Source organism: Perkinsus marinus (assembly GCF_000006405.1).
Source record: "Perkinsus marinus ATCC 50983 genomic scaffold scf_1104296964984, whole genome shotgun sequence".
In the NCBI taxonomy this organism is placed as follows: Eukaryota; Perkinsozoa; order Perkinsida; family Perkinsidae; genus Perkinsus; species Perkinsus marinus.
The window spans coordinates 89877-103033 of record NW_003204474.1 but is presented as its reverse complement, the minus strand read 5'-3'; the positions used below and the strand labels follow the sequence as shown (position 1 = coordinate 103033).

The following is a 13157-nucleotide window of genomic DNA, read 5'->3' as shown; positions in this document are numbered from 1 at the left end:
ATGGTATACACTGAGGCGTCGAGTCCCTCTTGGTGCAATAGTGCTACTACCCCTGGTGTGGTCCTGGACCAAATATTACCCTACAGTCCAGACACGGCGGCTGGCGGCCTGGATCGGGCAAGGACTGACGAGTAGGTCGATTGTTACTCGCAACTCAGTGGAGGGTCTTTTCCCTGCATAGTGTGGTCCACACGCTGACTGTCAAGGTGGCTGAGTTAGAGCGTGACAAGGAACAGCTAGTGGAGCGTCTTAGCAAGCATGCATTCGGAGGAGAAGCGAGCATGTCTAGGTAGATCGTCGTGGGTCCGCCTCAGTGGAGACGTCCCTTAGGCCAAGCTGCTCCCCATCGTCGGGCGGACGGTCATTTGGTGGGTCGTCCCGTGTGCTTCTGTATTGCCGTGTACCTCATCAGCAGGGGCGTCGTTATGCGATGAACTGACGGCCTTCCACAATGCAGAGAAGGTGGAGGAGTTAGAGGCGGAGTCGGACATGCTTAGAGATACTGTGGCACGGTACCGTTCCCTGGTCCGGCGCAAGGTAGGGTAGACTCGTATTCTCCCCCATCCCGGCCACATGTTCTGGTCATAGGTCTTATTCCCGGCGCTTTTCAGGACGAGTATCTTGCTCGCATCGTAACTGTAATGGGAGAGGGTGGTCAGGCGAGAGAGGAGGACTCCGAGGAGCGGTATAATTAACACTGGCTTTTCTCAAGCATGTCTCAACGACAGGGTTAGTATTGGGTTTTGGTCATCGGATGTTGCATCGCTCCGCTAGAGACCGTGGCATGTTTATTGTTAGCTAATTCACTTTATGATCATCGACTGGGCTTCTCTGGCCACCACTGTCCTTGTGGGCTTCCTATGTATCTATATCCTCCACCGAATTGCCAATGCACGTTTTGCCTCGTATAAAGAGCGCCTGAACAGGGACCGCATGAGGGCTGTAGCGGGATGGCTCAAGGCCATGGCCTCGAGGGATCGGCCTCCGAGCAACCATCGTTGGCGGGCGATCTTCTCCTGGGAGTCGCCTAAGACTTGTGACATTTGTGGTAAGAATATTTACGTAGCGGGTGAGACGTGGCGACGGAAGGCCTTGGCCGCAATATTGATACCGTCTAGAGCGGAGCGACAGCAGCAGGGTTGTGAGTGTGTTATATGCTCACAGGTGGCCCACTTCTACTGTGCTCATAGACATGCTCATAGAGTGCCATGTCGTTGGGACTTTACAGACTACCCACCTAACCATCGATGGCTGAGGGGTAACTTGATGGTTGAGGGGATGAACTGCCAGGTTTGCTACAAGCCTTGTGATTCTGAGGATGACTACCGCTGTGTCATGTGCCGACGCTTCGTCCATGCGGGGAAATGTCGGGAGAAAATTGGCCCTGAGTGCGATCTGGGCCCTCTGGGGTTCGCCTGCCTCAAGCCTGCATGCTTTGTCGATATACCTAATTCGACGTCTAGGGCGAGGACGCAGAGTGACGTGGATGGTACGTTGAGCCCAAGAGACTCTACTCATTGCTCGACACCTCTAGTAGTGGAGCCAGTCGAGCCGGCTACGACCAAATGGTCCATCACGAAGTTTAGTTTGGGGCTTTACAAACTACTAGAGACAGCAAGGGGCCGTAGGAAGTCGTCGACTCCGATGGTGGCGTCGCCGAGCGTGGCCGACCCTCCCGTTGTCACTCCGTCTTTTACTGTCTCCCGAGAGGCGTGTATTGCCTGTGACACTACTAGTCCTGTACTGTGCTTTATCAACCCTAGAAGTGGTGGTTTGCAGGGCAGACGGGTTAGGGATATGCTCTATGGTACTTTACACCCTCGACAGGTTGTGGACGTCACCAAAGCTGGACAGCCCCGGGCGGCCCTCCTGTCCTTCAGCTCGATAGCTGACACTCTGAGAGTCCTAGTATGTGGTGGTGACGGCACTGTTGGGTGGATACTTGGTGAACTTGAGGCTGTATATGGTGCGGAACAGTTGAGTAAGGTGCCGGTATCAGTGATGCCTATGGGTACTGGTAACGACCTCTCGGCAATCCTTGGTTGTGGACGCGAGATGGACCTCTCGGAGGTTTCAATGCGGACGGCGATGGCGGCTCGTCCGGAGGGGCGCCTCCAACGGCTAGACCGGTGGAATGTGAAGTTCGACTACTATCGTTCCCATAATAGGATCAAACGCTCCTTGTCCGCTCCAAGATTGTATGGGGAGTTCGTCGAGGATGAGGACTACACAGCTGGCCTGGACTCGGCCCTACAGGTCCTCTCGCCCGAGACTGAGGATAAGGTCGTCATCAACTATCTTGACATTGGTGCGGCGGCGAGGATTGCTGGGCAGTTCCATCACCATCGAGAGACCTTTCCAGAGCTATTCACTACGAGGTTTGAGAACAAGGTTCGATACGGCGAACTGGGCTTTGCGGATTTCCTAGTGGAGGAGCCGGTCTCGTTGAAAGATGTGTCCTTGCTATGTGATGGAGTGCCAGTGCAACTGCCTTGCAATGGGGATCTGGCTGATATCATCATCGTGAACATCCCTAGCTTTGCAGGAGCGGTAGACCTCTGGGGTTCAACAAGTCCGCATTCTCGTGGTTATCGGCGACAGAGGATCGATGACGGCATCATTGAGGTGGTGGCTGTGAGCTCTCTATTCCATCTTGGCAAGGTCCAAGTTGGCCTTTCCTCGCCTTATGCTGTTTGCCAAGGAAAGGAGATAACATTGTCACTGTCGACTGGGGCCCGCTTACCGGCTCAGTTGGATGGCGAGCCGTACTCTTTGCTCGGCCCTTGTGAGCTCACTGTCTCTCGTAAGGATGATGCATTGATGGTTGAACGATGATAGCATTTCTGACCTCTGCTTTTACTGTCTAGGATTATAACATTATACACCTGAGAACTTTGGCTTGAGTGAGTTAGCTCAATCGGGGGTACCATGATGGTGGGTGGGGTGCTTCACATGACGCGGGTTCGATCCTTGGTAGCGGTATCTCGGTACTGGACGAAACCGACAAAACCGCACCCACAAGATTTAAAGGTATTGACACAGCTGCAGTCGACAGGCACACCACGACATGCCAGTCGCTTCTCCCTCGATTCCGTTTTGCTAAACTCTCGATGTACGGTCCTAATGACTATTGCATTATGGATAGGTTAGTTCTACATCTGCAAAATGGGTATAGTGAGTTGAGAATCTTTGGTCGTATGTCCATCTCCGTATCTTTGCGCGTGCGTGCTGACCACGCCTTCTTTATTGCATCTTTAATTGATTTGATCATATCACAGTCTATCCATGGAGCAGTCTAACAGCTTGAAGGTCTCCGCCGACGATGCGAGTGTCGAGTCTGAGAGGCCCTTGCCTGAGCTCGATGCGTTCACTTCCAAGCCTTCCGCTACTCCACGGCCCTCTATAGACTACGGTGCTGGAGGGACTCACCCTGATGTGAAGCGTCCGAGCACTCCGCCTAGCCCGGATGGCATCTTTGGTGCTACCCTTTAGGTTAATAGTGATGTTGATTGATCCTTGCCACTTAGGCGGATTCTCGTTGGAGAACCATGTTGGGGTCCCGGCCTTCCTCAGCAACTCCACCATGACTGAATCTGAAGACGCCGATTTCGGCGATCCCATAGGGTACGGCAAAATCGATGACTCTTTTATGGTAGGGCTTAACTGTGGCTAGTTGGACATGGCTTTTGTTCAGGCAGCCTCTCCCTCTATGTACCCTTCAACGCTCCTAACCATGCCTATGCCCCTCAACCTTATCGAGGCACTGGTCGACATCGGTGTCGAAGAGGCTGGCGCGCCTCTACCAAGTCGATCTAGTCTGGAGCTCCTCTCCAATGCTGCCTTTACTGCTGCTAGGTCTGCCTCTGGTGATGTTGTTGCTACGGCCAGCCAGGGGCATGCTACTCGAGCTTTGACTCGCATGCTTGAGAGGTTCGCTGTGATTTGGGAGGACTACTGCAAGGAGTTGGCTGCTGGTCTCGACGAGCTGCATCATCAAACGTCTACTGCTAGTACTACGGCTTCTAAGGACATCCCTCCCTACTTCTACGACAGTGGATTGAACTACGATAAGACCTCACCTTTGGGGCCGCTTACTGCTACCACTGCTGAGCCTCCTACCCCGGAAGGGTCCCTTCAGGAGCCCGCCTCTAGGAGAGCTAAGGGTTTCTCGACCTCTTCCTCACCAAATTTCAAGAGCAGCTTGTCTTCTGTCCCGTCCAGTAGTACGTTGCATGCGGCTACCCCCTTCAACACCCTACCCCAACACTTGGTCGACCCTAAGGACTGGTGTACTGTGATTCTGAGGAATATCCCCAATAAGTATGATGAGATCATGCTTGTGGAGCAGTTCAACGCCTCGGGTTTCTCCACGGACTCGCACATTCGGTACGTGTACACCCCGAAGGACGGTACGAACAACTGCAATTTGGGATACGCCTTTGTTGATCTAGTCAACCACGACGAGGCTGTGAGGTTCACCTCGGTCTATGAAGGCTTTCGTTTGCCAAGCTCGAAGTCTCGTAAGGTTTGCAGCGCCAACTGGGCCAAGATGCAGTCAGTGCCGGCGTCTCTACAAGGCTCTGTGTGTGGGCGTATGGGAAGTGCCCTTAGTACGGTGAGGAGGGATGGCGGGCGAGCTCTCTCTGGCTCTACTAGGAAGGCTTCGACAAATATGGCCACCCCTAGGAGGTTCTCTAAGAGGCATGATAATACTGGAACGTCCACGACCCCAGACAGAAGCCTTAAAGAGATTACTCTCGTTGGACTCCCTTCACGACGTTGCCGTGGACATATGGTCGATTTGTTGTCATCACGCTTCGGTTCGGTGGTCTCCTGTGTGGTGGACGATGACAAGGAGTGCAGAGTGACGCTCGAGAGCTCTGCTGTGGCCTTTTCGGTGAGGGAGGCTATCCTGTCGGGTTCCTTGAAAGTTGATGGTCAAGTTTTGAGGCTTGCTGATAGAGAAGCGGACAGGGGCTATTATGAAGATGATGGTTCAGATCTACAGTTCAACGTTGGCCCTTTGGATGACTATCTTACTCAGTGATGAGCTCAAGAGCAACAGCCAGTGGACCAGTGTTTGTGTGTTTGTGGTTTTGCTGCTACTTTTTACCCTCCATTCACAGTGTCGGATTGATGATACTAGAGATGTCCTCACTACTGTGGAGTCCATCATATTGCTACTAGATAGATTCATCGTACCCTCTTCGACTGTATTAAGTTGCCTTTTATCGATGTAATAGTACTTTCACCATTTCACCTATCATCTTGCTGAGATTAGCTCGTCTATAATGAACAAGTATAACAACAATAGCAACCAAGACCTTCGAAATCTCCCGTAAATTGGTGGCCGCCGCCGTCGTCTCGGTCCTGCTGCTGCTGACCACCATCATTAATTCGCGCGCTGAATCGTCATATCCCTCTGTACTAGTCTGGTGGTAATTGGATCTCACCTACGGCTACCACTTCACTCAAGCAACCATCATCATCATGATCGAGGGTAACGTTTATCCCTTGACGGTCGTGGTCTATCTCTACGCTGTCCTACTGGTCTTCTCGGTGGACTCCTCTCAGTAGTATTTCTAATATTCATTGATAGATTTCTTCTTTAGGAGTAGGCATCAATGTTTCACAGTCATCATCATCATCATCAATCGTTATCAGGTCCTTGGTGCTGTTGTGATCGCGTCGAGTTGATTCTTTCAATCATCGCAGCTTCTCTTCGGCTTAGCCGCTTAACCACCAAGTTGTTTTTTATAATGATACAGCTCATAATTACCTTGTGCATATCAGCTTTAGTGAAGGCCTATGATCCACTGTCCGAGTCGACATCACTGTGGGAGAGTACTCCTTACGATGTAAGTCCCTCTGCTTTCCGTGGTAGATCGAAATAACAGTCGGCCCTTAGTACCACTGTGGTCCTTAAGAGGTATTGTTATAATCGACTTTCCGTGATCAGGTATGTCTTCCTCACCCAACTCATTCACTCAGTGAGATGTTTTCCTCTACAGCTTCAAGAGCAACGCAATTGGCGTATATTGAAATTGTTCATAACAAGAGATGCCCCCTATTTTCACACGAATGTTTGGACTTCCGAGAGGTGGGCTGACGACTATCACTATGTCAGTGTGTGTCTCTTCCAATCTGACAACTTTTGAGGCTCTTTCGGCTACCCTGTGTGAAGAAAGCGTTCAGTGGCGTACTTGTGGCATGGACGCATCGGAATGGGCTCACTCGGTATTGAGAGAATTTTTCCCGTGTTGTTTCTGACTTGGGCTGGTTGGAGTATTAGGTTTGCTCAAGAGTAGTCGCTAAGACAACTTATGGAAGAGTAGCTCCTTCGAAGTGATGGTCTTTTAGTGGCTCCTCGAGAATTCCTATCATCGACAACAGGCAGTGAAAGGCATGATGCGGCATGCCTATGGTCAGTATGAAGCCATAGCGTTTGGCAGTGATGAAACGAACACCTTACAAGGGCAAGGTGACCATAGTGTCGCTCTCAAAGAAGCAGCTTGTGGTTACTTCCGTTATCATGGCAGGTGTTGACAATTGGGGTGGTATGAGTTTGACGATGGTCGATGCCATAGACACGTTACTTTTGATGGGCATGAGAGCTGAGTATGAGCGCGCAGTTGGATGGCTCTATCAGCACTATAAGGAGGCGCACGGCAAGGATCTCTGGGTCAATACTTTCGAGTCCACAATTCGGATATTGGGCGGGTGAGAGATCAATATTGTTAGTCAACTTTTCTCGAGCGAGAAGCATCATAGGAGCTCATTCGAGTTGCCAACTGCAAACGTTTATCAGCTTATTCGGCCGTATGAAGCAATGAGGTGCTGCATCGTAGGTACGTGGGCGGCTGGGCTCTGAGTGCTCCTGATTCCCCCCAGAGGGCTATGTTGGCCGAGATGGCTGAGGACATCGGAGTGAGGTTAGTGAAAGCCTTCCACCTCGGTACTGGCGAGCCCCACTTACCATACTCGGACATCAATCTCGCCACTGGTAGGCACATCGAGAGGGACTAGTCGTCAGCTGTCTTGACAGGTGAATCTGCGCTGCTGGGAGGATATGTCAGTTTATCGGAGGCCAACATCGGTCTCGACTTGAACGCTGCCACTATGCTCACCGGGAATCCTGTTTTCGCTCGGGCTGCCGCGAACGTGAGGACGGAAGCACTTGGTCGCTACTTGCGGCATTGGCGTTGTCGAGACATCGGGCCTGTGATTGTATAATGATAGGACCGCTGTAGTCGGTGCTCTACGAGAATCCGCCTTGTCGCTTGTTCGGTCTCTCGAGCCTGCATATATGCATACGAGCACTAGTTGTCCTGGTCAGGTTCATCATCTTCTGCGGAAGCATTACAATTCTGATTCGATCGGCCTTCTCGCCGTCTTGCTACCATTAGTTCCACATGGAGTTGGCGACGTGGGGCTCATTACCGACAACAAGCTAGGCCTGGGTGCGCGAGGCGACTCCTACTATGAGTAACACCGTTAGCCACCTCGAAGGCCCATCAGTTGGCTGGGTCTATTCGGTGATCAGTCGCGGGATTCAGATATCTGTTAAAGGAATGGATACTGGGAGGAAAGAGCGACGCCTCTTTATTAAATACCTGGCAGAGGAGTCTCTATAAGATCTATCACAACTTCAACTCACATGCCGAGGTTGGAGGAATCGGTCAGGACCGCATTGCTGAGTAATGTGGTGTAGTGGAGAGGTTGGTGGTCATGGCAACATGGGCACGTGTGGTATGCCCTTCGTTGCCCCTCTACTAGAGGAAGCAAATGGGACAGTTTTACTTCCTGTAGAAGGTGCACTTGAGCACAATACCGCTCGGAATTTGTCTACTAGGAACTTAGAGAGCTCGAGCACTTGGACGGGCTCCAGGGATGATGCTCACACTGTCTCTTGTCAGTTTCGGTCTGCATCGGTCGGATCCGAAAATGGACCATCTTACATGTTTCCTGCCTGGGAGTCTAGCGTTGGACTACATCGTTCGTGGAGGACATGACGACGGCGTGTAGGTTTATCATGCAACTCATCCTTGACCTTCTCGAGCACATCACTGTGGCATTGGAGTTTCGTCTCGACTAGTGCTGATTTAGTCCCCTGATCCCAAGGTTGGAGTAGAGCTCATCTTGGTCGTCTGTTTCAGAGAGGACGCGCTCACCTCGTCCCCAGCGAGGATTCATACGCCTGTGACAACGGCATTCGAAGATCTGTTGCAGCTAGGTAGTGGAGTGTTGGACATGGAAGAGGAGCTCGACTGGGCCAAGAACCTCACTATGACATGTATAGGAATGTAAATCCACATTGATGTACTCCGCTCCTATTCCATGTTGTTGGCCCAGCTTCTACGGAGATCTCGAATGTCAGCATTCAGTGTATCAGCTGTTGACTGGAGGGGCCTGTTCTCGGTCACTCGTGTAGGTATTCGAGAATATCAGAGACCGGTCTGGCTCCGGAAATCACTCGCTTTGACGCTCATGGCCTGGCGGATGATCATTTCTCTATGCACAACTTGCTGCGGCCGGAGACAGTTGAGGCTTTGTGGTACATGTGGAGGGCCACAGGAGAATGGTAGGACTGGGAATAATACTTGAGATCGGCTTGCGGAATTCTCGAGGCATCTGTTGCTGATCCATGTAGCGATCGATTCTTGAGAAATACTGATTCGCATGACATGCGAGAGAGTTTTCAATCCTTCACTGAGCAACTCTCTATCTACTCCATGGAGGGAATCGAAGCCTCGGTTGACTCTGCCAGGCTGTTCTTCGCGAAAGGTGTTGTCTTTGGTAATCAAGGTACTATAGAGAAGCGGGCTGGCGCATCGCTCGGGCTCTCGAGCGGCATGCTCGCACGCCTTACGGCTATTCCTCGCTGGAAAACGTCAGAGTGCCTAGAAGTTATACGGGACACCAACCAAGCTATTTTTTCTCTGGTAGTGCCTTATAGAACTGAGAGTGTTTCAGGGTTTATACTCATATCATTTCTCTGTCTCACCTGAAATTGAGCAGATCGGCTCACGCTGAATATGTTGTCGTTGGGAGCGGAGGAAGCCGTCAGAGTACTGCTACTCCTATTTTAGAGACCCTAAAGTACCTCTACCTTCTATTCTCCCCGGATGCCATGGGTGAAGGTGTTGGAATGACGAATGGTGTGCTATTGTCCCACACAGAGTATGTTCTCAATACTGAAGGGCATCCATATCCTATACCGACGTGACTAATCATTAGACATACACGATTGGGCTTCGTATTATGATCCATTGTGGCTTCAGCCGTTTGCCTTGGCGAGCTGTGTTATTTGTAAATTAAGACTTGGCACAGACGAGCGCTGAGTGGCTATTCCCAGTACCATCAAATTCTTCAGAGCAACACTTGGTCTATTTCGGCTAGGCATAGATCAGCGACCGCAAACATTCATGCTTGGTATCAGTAGAGGAAGGAGTGCAGTGAAAGGAAGCTGCCTATACCACTATTAGAGATCACCGCCCTACTCCTGCTCCTCTCAGTGCCTCTCCGATATGTGGTGTACGTTAGACGGCATTAGAGAGAAGGCCTAGCTTTGACTTCCACGATAGCGAACATCATAGCACTGGGATACTACGCCGCTCTTTGGAGGATCTACGCGGAGATGTATTGGGCTTCGTAGGGCTCCTTGAGGAGGATGCCTGATTCTGGGAAGGATGTACATCACTCTCGTCGTGATTACTTTCACACTACACAAGGCGGGATTAGAGTTGTCAGTGCATTGCTATAGAGAAGGGGGGCTGGCAATCCCTCTCCGGCGTCTACCTTTGGTGGGCAGTTCTACGTCTTCCAAATCGGTTGAATCGTTGTGGTTGAGAGCCAGCACTTGACCTCCTCCATTGATCGTTGAATACCTCAACCCCCAACTATTGACTAAGCGGATATGTTTTCAACGCCAGCGGCGGCACCGCCGGTAGGAGCAGCAGCATCCGAGGACGAACTACCGGGAAGCGCAAACCAGTTCACCTCGGATTTCGGGTAGGCCCTGGACAGACCCTCGATTGACCGCGTGTGAACAGATCAGGGTTGGAGAATATGCACATGATTAACTACATGTGATGGTGAAAAATGGAATTTGGAGGAAATTTCGGGAGATTCTCCTCGGGTTTTGTACACTCTCCCTCGAGTTTGTATTCGAAACTCGTCGAACAGTGTGGGTTATTCCTACATTGGATCAGACCATCGCCCATTACCCCCGGGGATGCTTATCGGCCCGTTGTGGACCACCATGAGTGTGTCCCGTCGACTGGAGCAATGCATTCGTGCGGTGATGATACGTCGATGTTCGGCATTGGGGGTGAGGGAGAAGAAGGGGACAGTCTGAGGGCATCATCATCAATACTGACTACTAGCTTCCCTGGAGGGAACACGGCCTCTGCTTTGGTGAGGTCCCCTGCTGAAGGAGACGTTCGATGGGGGTTGTGTTTTATGCTCAGATAGCAGCCGAGGAGCTGAGCACACTGCATAGTTTGGTCGTTAGGAAAGCAGCGGATGTGAGTGCACGAGAGAGGATGCTCTTGCATCGACAGAGCGCTGTGGGAGCTGAGATAGTGAAGGCACAGCAGATGGTCCAGGAGCTCGCCGCGAGGCTGCTCGTAGATGCTCAGTCGACGCTCAACTCTACAGCAGGGAAGTTGACCAAAAGGGTGAGGATATGAAAGTCTTGGTGGTGATGATGATCACGCTGGGACAGATGGAGGCTCTTATGAGTCGAGTTACTTCAATGTTGCAAGAGACCCGGCGGACGGCAAGCGAGAGGAGACAGAGGGAGAAGGCAGATGCTGTCGTCCAGGAAGAGCTGAAATCATTGAGGTCTCGCATTGCCTCGTATAAGTCAGCTGCTACCTCGGCAAAGGAGGAATGTGCCAGATTGAAGAAGAAGATGAACGAGATGTCAACGATCACCGATGTGAGTGATTCACGACCTCGGCCTGGGAATGATCCTAATCGTCACTCGAGGCATACGGGGTCTTTCCCTGTCAGTTGTCATCAAAGCAGCAGTCGATAGAAGGACCTTCAGCGTCGTCACCACCAGCGGTGAGTGTTGAAGTCCAGGCTCTCCGAGCTAGGGTGTCAACCTTGAAGACTGCTGCCGGGGCTGCGAGGGAGGAATGCATCCGTTTGAAGACGAGACTAGAGGAGGCTCGGGGGGTGGGACCTCAGCAGTGCAGTAAGATGGGACTCGCCTCCGTCTCAGGACGCAGAGAAAGCATCTACGCTCCAGGCGAAGCTTCGGAGGAAAGTCGCCGATCTCGAGGCACAGAATAGGATGGCACGGGAGGAAATAATAGAAGTTGAACACCGCGCGGCTGAGAACAGTCTGGCGGAGGTTGGAAGACTCGGTTGGTTCCCCTGTGCTCAGCTGACGCTACAGATAGAGCGGCTAACACGGCATCTTGACAATCTCGAGACGGAGAATCGAAGGCTGAGGGCATCGGTAGATGAGCTGCATAGGCAGCAGGAGGAGGTGGTTAATAAATGCGTGTGTCGGTCGCTGAGACGGTCCCTGTAGGCGGCCTCCCAGCTGAATCCCCAGCTCGTGTCAACGGCAACATCGCCAACAGCTGGCTGGCGATGTGCCATGGACCAGCATTCGCCATCTCCCCCTCGCCCACACGGAGGGGTTTCCCTCTTCGAGGCCTCCTTCGCAGAGAGTACAACATATCAAGCTGTCCATTGGAGAGCTGAGTGTTTTTGGTCCAGGTTCGCGTGGAACATCAGCACACACGTTGTTGACAGCATCCTTACCATACTTTAGTCAAGACGCGGCAGCAGCTATTGGTGCACTCATCGTCCTCACGTCATCGGAGATGAACGCTTCCCTGCTCTCCAGAGTTGCCTCTGCCCTCAATCGAGCTATCGTCTTCCGGCTGACACACCGTCATGAGGGTCGGAGGAGCAGTGTGGAGGGTTCTGTAGCCGCTCCTGCCCGGTCTATAATGGAACGCGCCAAGAGGCGCTTGATGCACCAGAGGCTGGGTGTGGATTTCACGCGGTCACTCCAGACATCCATACCGGCATCTGCATCGGCGTCGCGATATGATCCCATTGACGTACTCCAGTACGCCGCAGGAGCGCCCGATGCCCGAAGGGTGGCCTTAGCGGCCTTGAGTCATCTACACATCTCCGAGGATGCTAATACGTTTAGGGTTAGGCTCTTCACTGATGCGGGTCTGCAAGAGTTCATAGCTACAGTCATGGCTGAACAGTGTGGTGACCCGGCTTGCCTTAGTGCTGCGGTCGCCTTGGGCACCAAGGCTGTGGCCCGAGCGGCTGAATCGGCTTTGGGGTCTTCGGATTTAGACCTCGCAACTTGGGAATTCCTACTATTGCTGACTGTAAAATTTGAAATATCAACACTGCATGGTATACTCACTGTCAATGAAGACCGAGCTAAGGCCCTGTCGAGTGAAGCGGTGAGACTACTGATAGAATCTGCCTGGTCGAATACCCCATCGGGAGAGCTCTCCCGGAGAGTCCTGGAGAGTATGGCTGAGATCGACAGTTCCCTTCTACGACCCTCGAGGGACCTCATCATCGACTCGCTTTCTGTTTCGGCTGTAGGAGGGCCAAGTGAGAGCGGAGCGGCGTTCTTGAAGAGGCTCCTGCGCCTCGTGGACCGATCGTATCATTATTGACACATTCTGCATCATCATCACCATTGCTTGCATCCTGGTCCAAGAGGGTTGCGTGTAGTAGTGGAGGGCATACAAAGCCTAGGTTCTATGAGGAGACTCTCTCAAGCCTTCCAAGCATTCAAGCGTGGAGATTCATCACAGGTGAACCGTTACCATTTGCTGTGTTATTAAGAGCGTCATCGCTATCAGGCGACCGGCGCTGACGCCGGCATCGAAGGTAAGAAAACTACTGTACAGAACGAACCTCAGTTGAACGGTGTAGGGGAGCCGCGAGGGCAAAAGAATATGCCGCTTGATGACACTACCACTGCTGATGTACAAGTTCAGAAAGGTGGTCGCAGATTCTCACAAGTTGAAGTGAAGAATCGAAGAGCTGTAAGAGTCATTCGTGGAGTACTATATACACTTGTATATTATTCAGATTGTACCTGTATCACGTTCGACCGGCCTGAGTACGATGATCTTCGGTTCGGGTACAGGGAATGA

General features: G+C 51.9%; 3 protein-coding genes across 3 annotated transcripts; all 3 read left to right on the top strand.

The window, feature by feature from the left end:
• Positions 1 to 810: 810 nt before the first annotated feature.
• On the top strand, positions 811 to 2835 carry Pmar_PMAR004849 (diacylglycerol kinase, putative; the record flags this gene model as incomplete). The annotated part of the gene is made up of 1 exon (XM_002769722.1): positions 811 to 2835. One exon carries the CDS (start codon positions 811 to 813, stop codon positions 2833 to 2835), a length of 2025 nt encoding a protein of 674 aa, XP_002769768.1.
• A 428-nt stretch (positions 2836 to 3263) lies between these two features.
• On the top strand, positions 3264 to 5657 carry Pmar_PMAR004848 (hypothetical protein). Its single transcript, XM_002769721.1, has 3 exons — positions 3264 to 3478; positions 3528 to 3652; positions 3695 to 5657. The coding sequence occupies exons 1-3, from the start codon at positions 3286 to 3288 to the stop codon at positions 5045 to 5047; spliced, it is 1671 nt and encodes a 556-aa protein (XP_002769767.1). The 5' UTR covers positions 3264 to 3285; the 3' UTR covers positions 5048 to 5657.
• Positions 5658 to 6120: 463 nt separating this feature from the next.
• On the top strand, positions 6121 to 13157 carry Pmar_PMAR004847 (hypothetical protein; the record flags this gene model as incomplete). Its single annotated transcript, XM_002769720.1, has 18 exons — positions 6121 to 6237; positions 6361 to 6481; positions 6540 to 6720; positions 6849 to 7003; positions 7251 to 7485; positions 7557 to 7678; positions 7889 to 8021; positions 8432 to 8581; positions 8768 to 8942; positions 10470 to 10679; positions 10727 to 10942; positions 11089 to 11184; positions 11231 to 11362; positions 11396 to 11500; positions 11546 to 11687; positions 11737 to 12449; positions 12861 to 13002; positions 13093 to 13157. 18 exons carry the CDS (start codon positions 6121 to 6123, stop codon positions 13155 to 13157), a joined length of 3210 nt encoding a protein of 1069 aa, XP_002769766.1.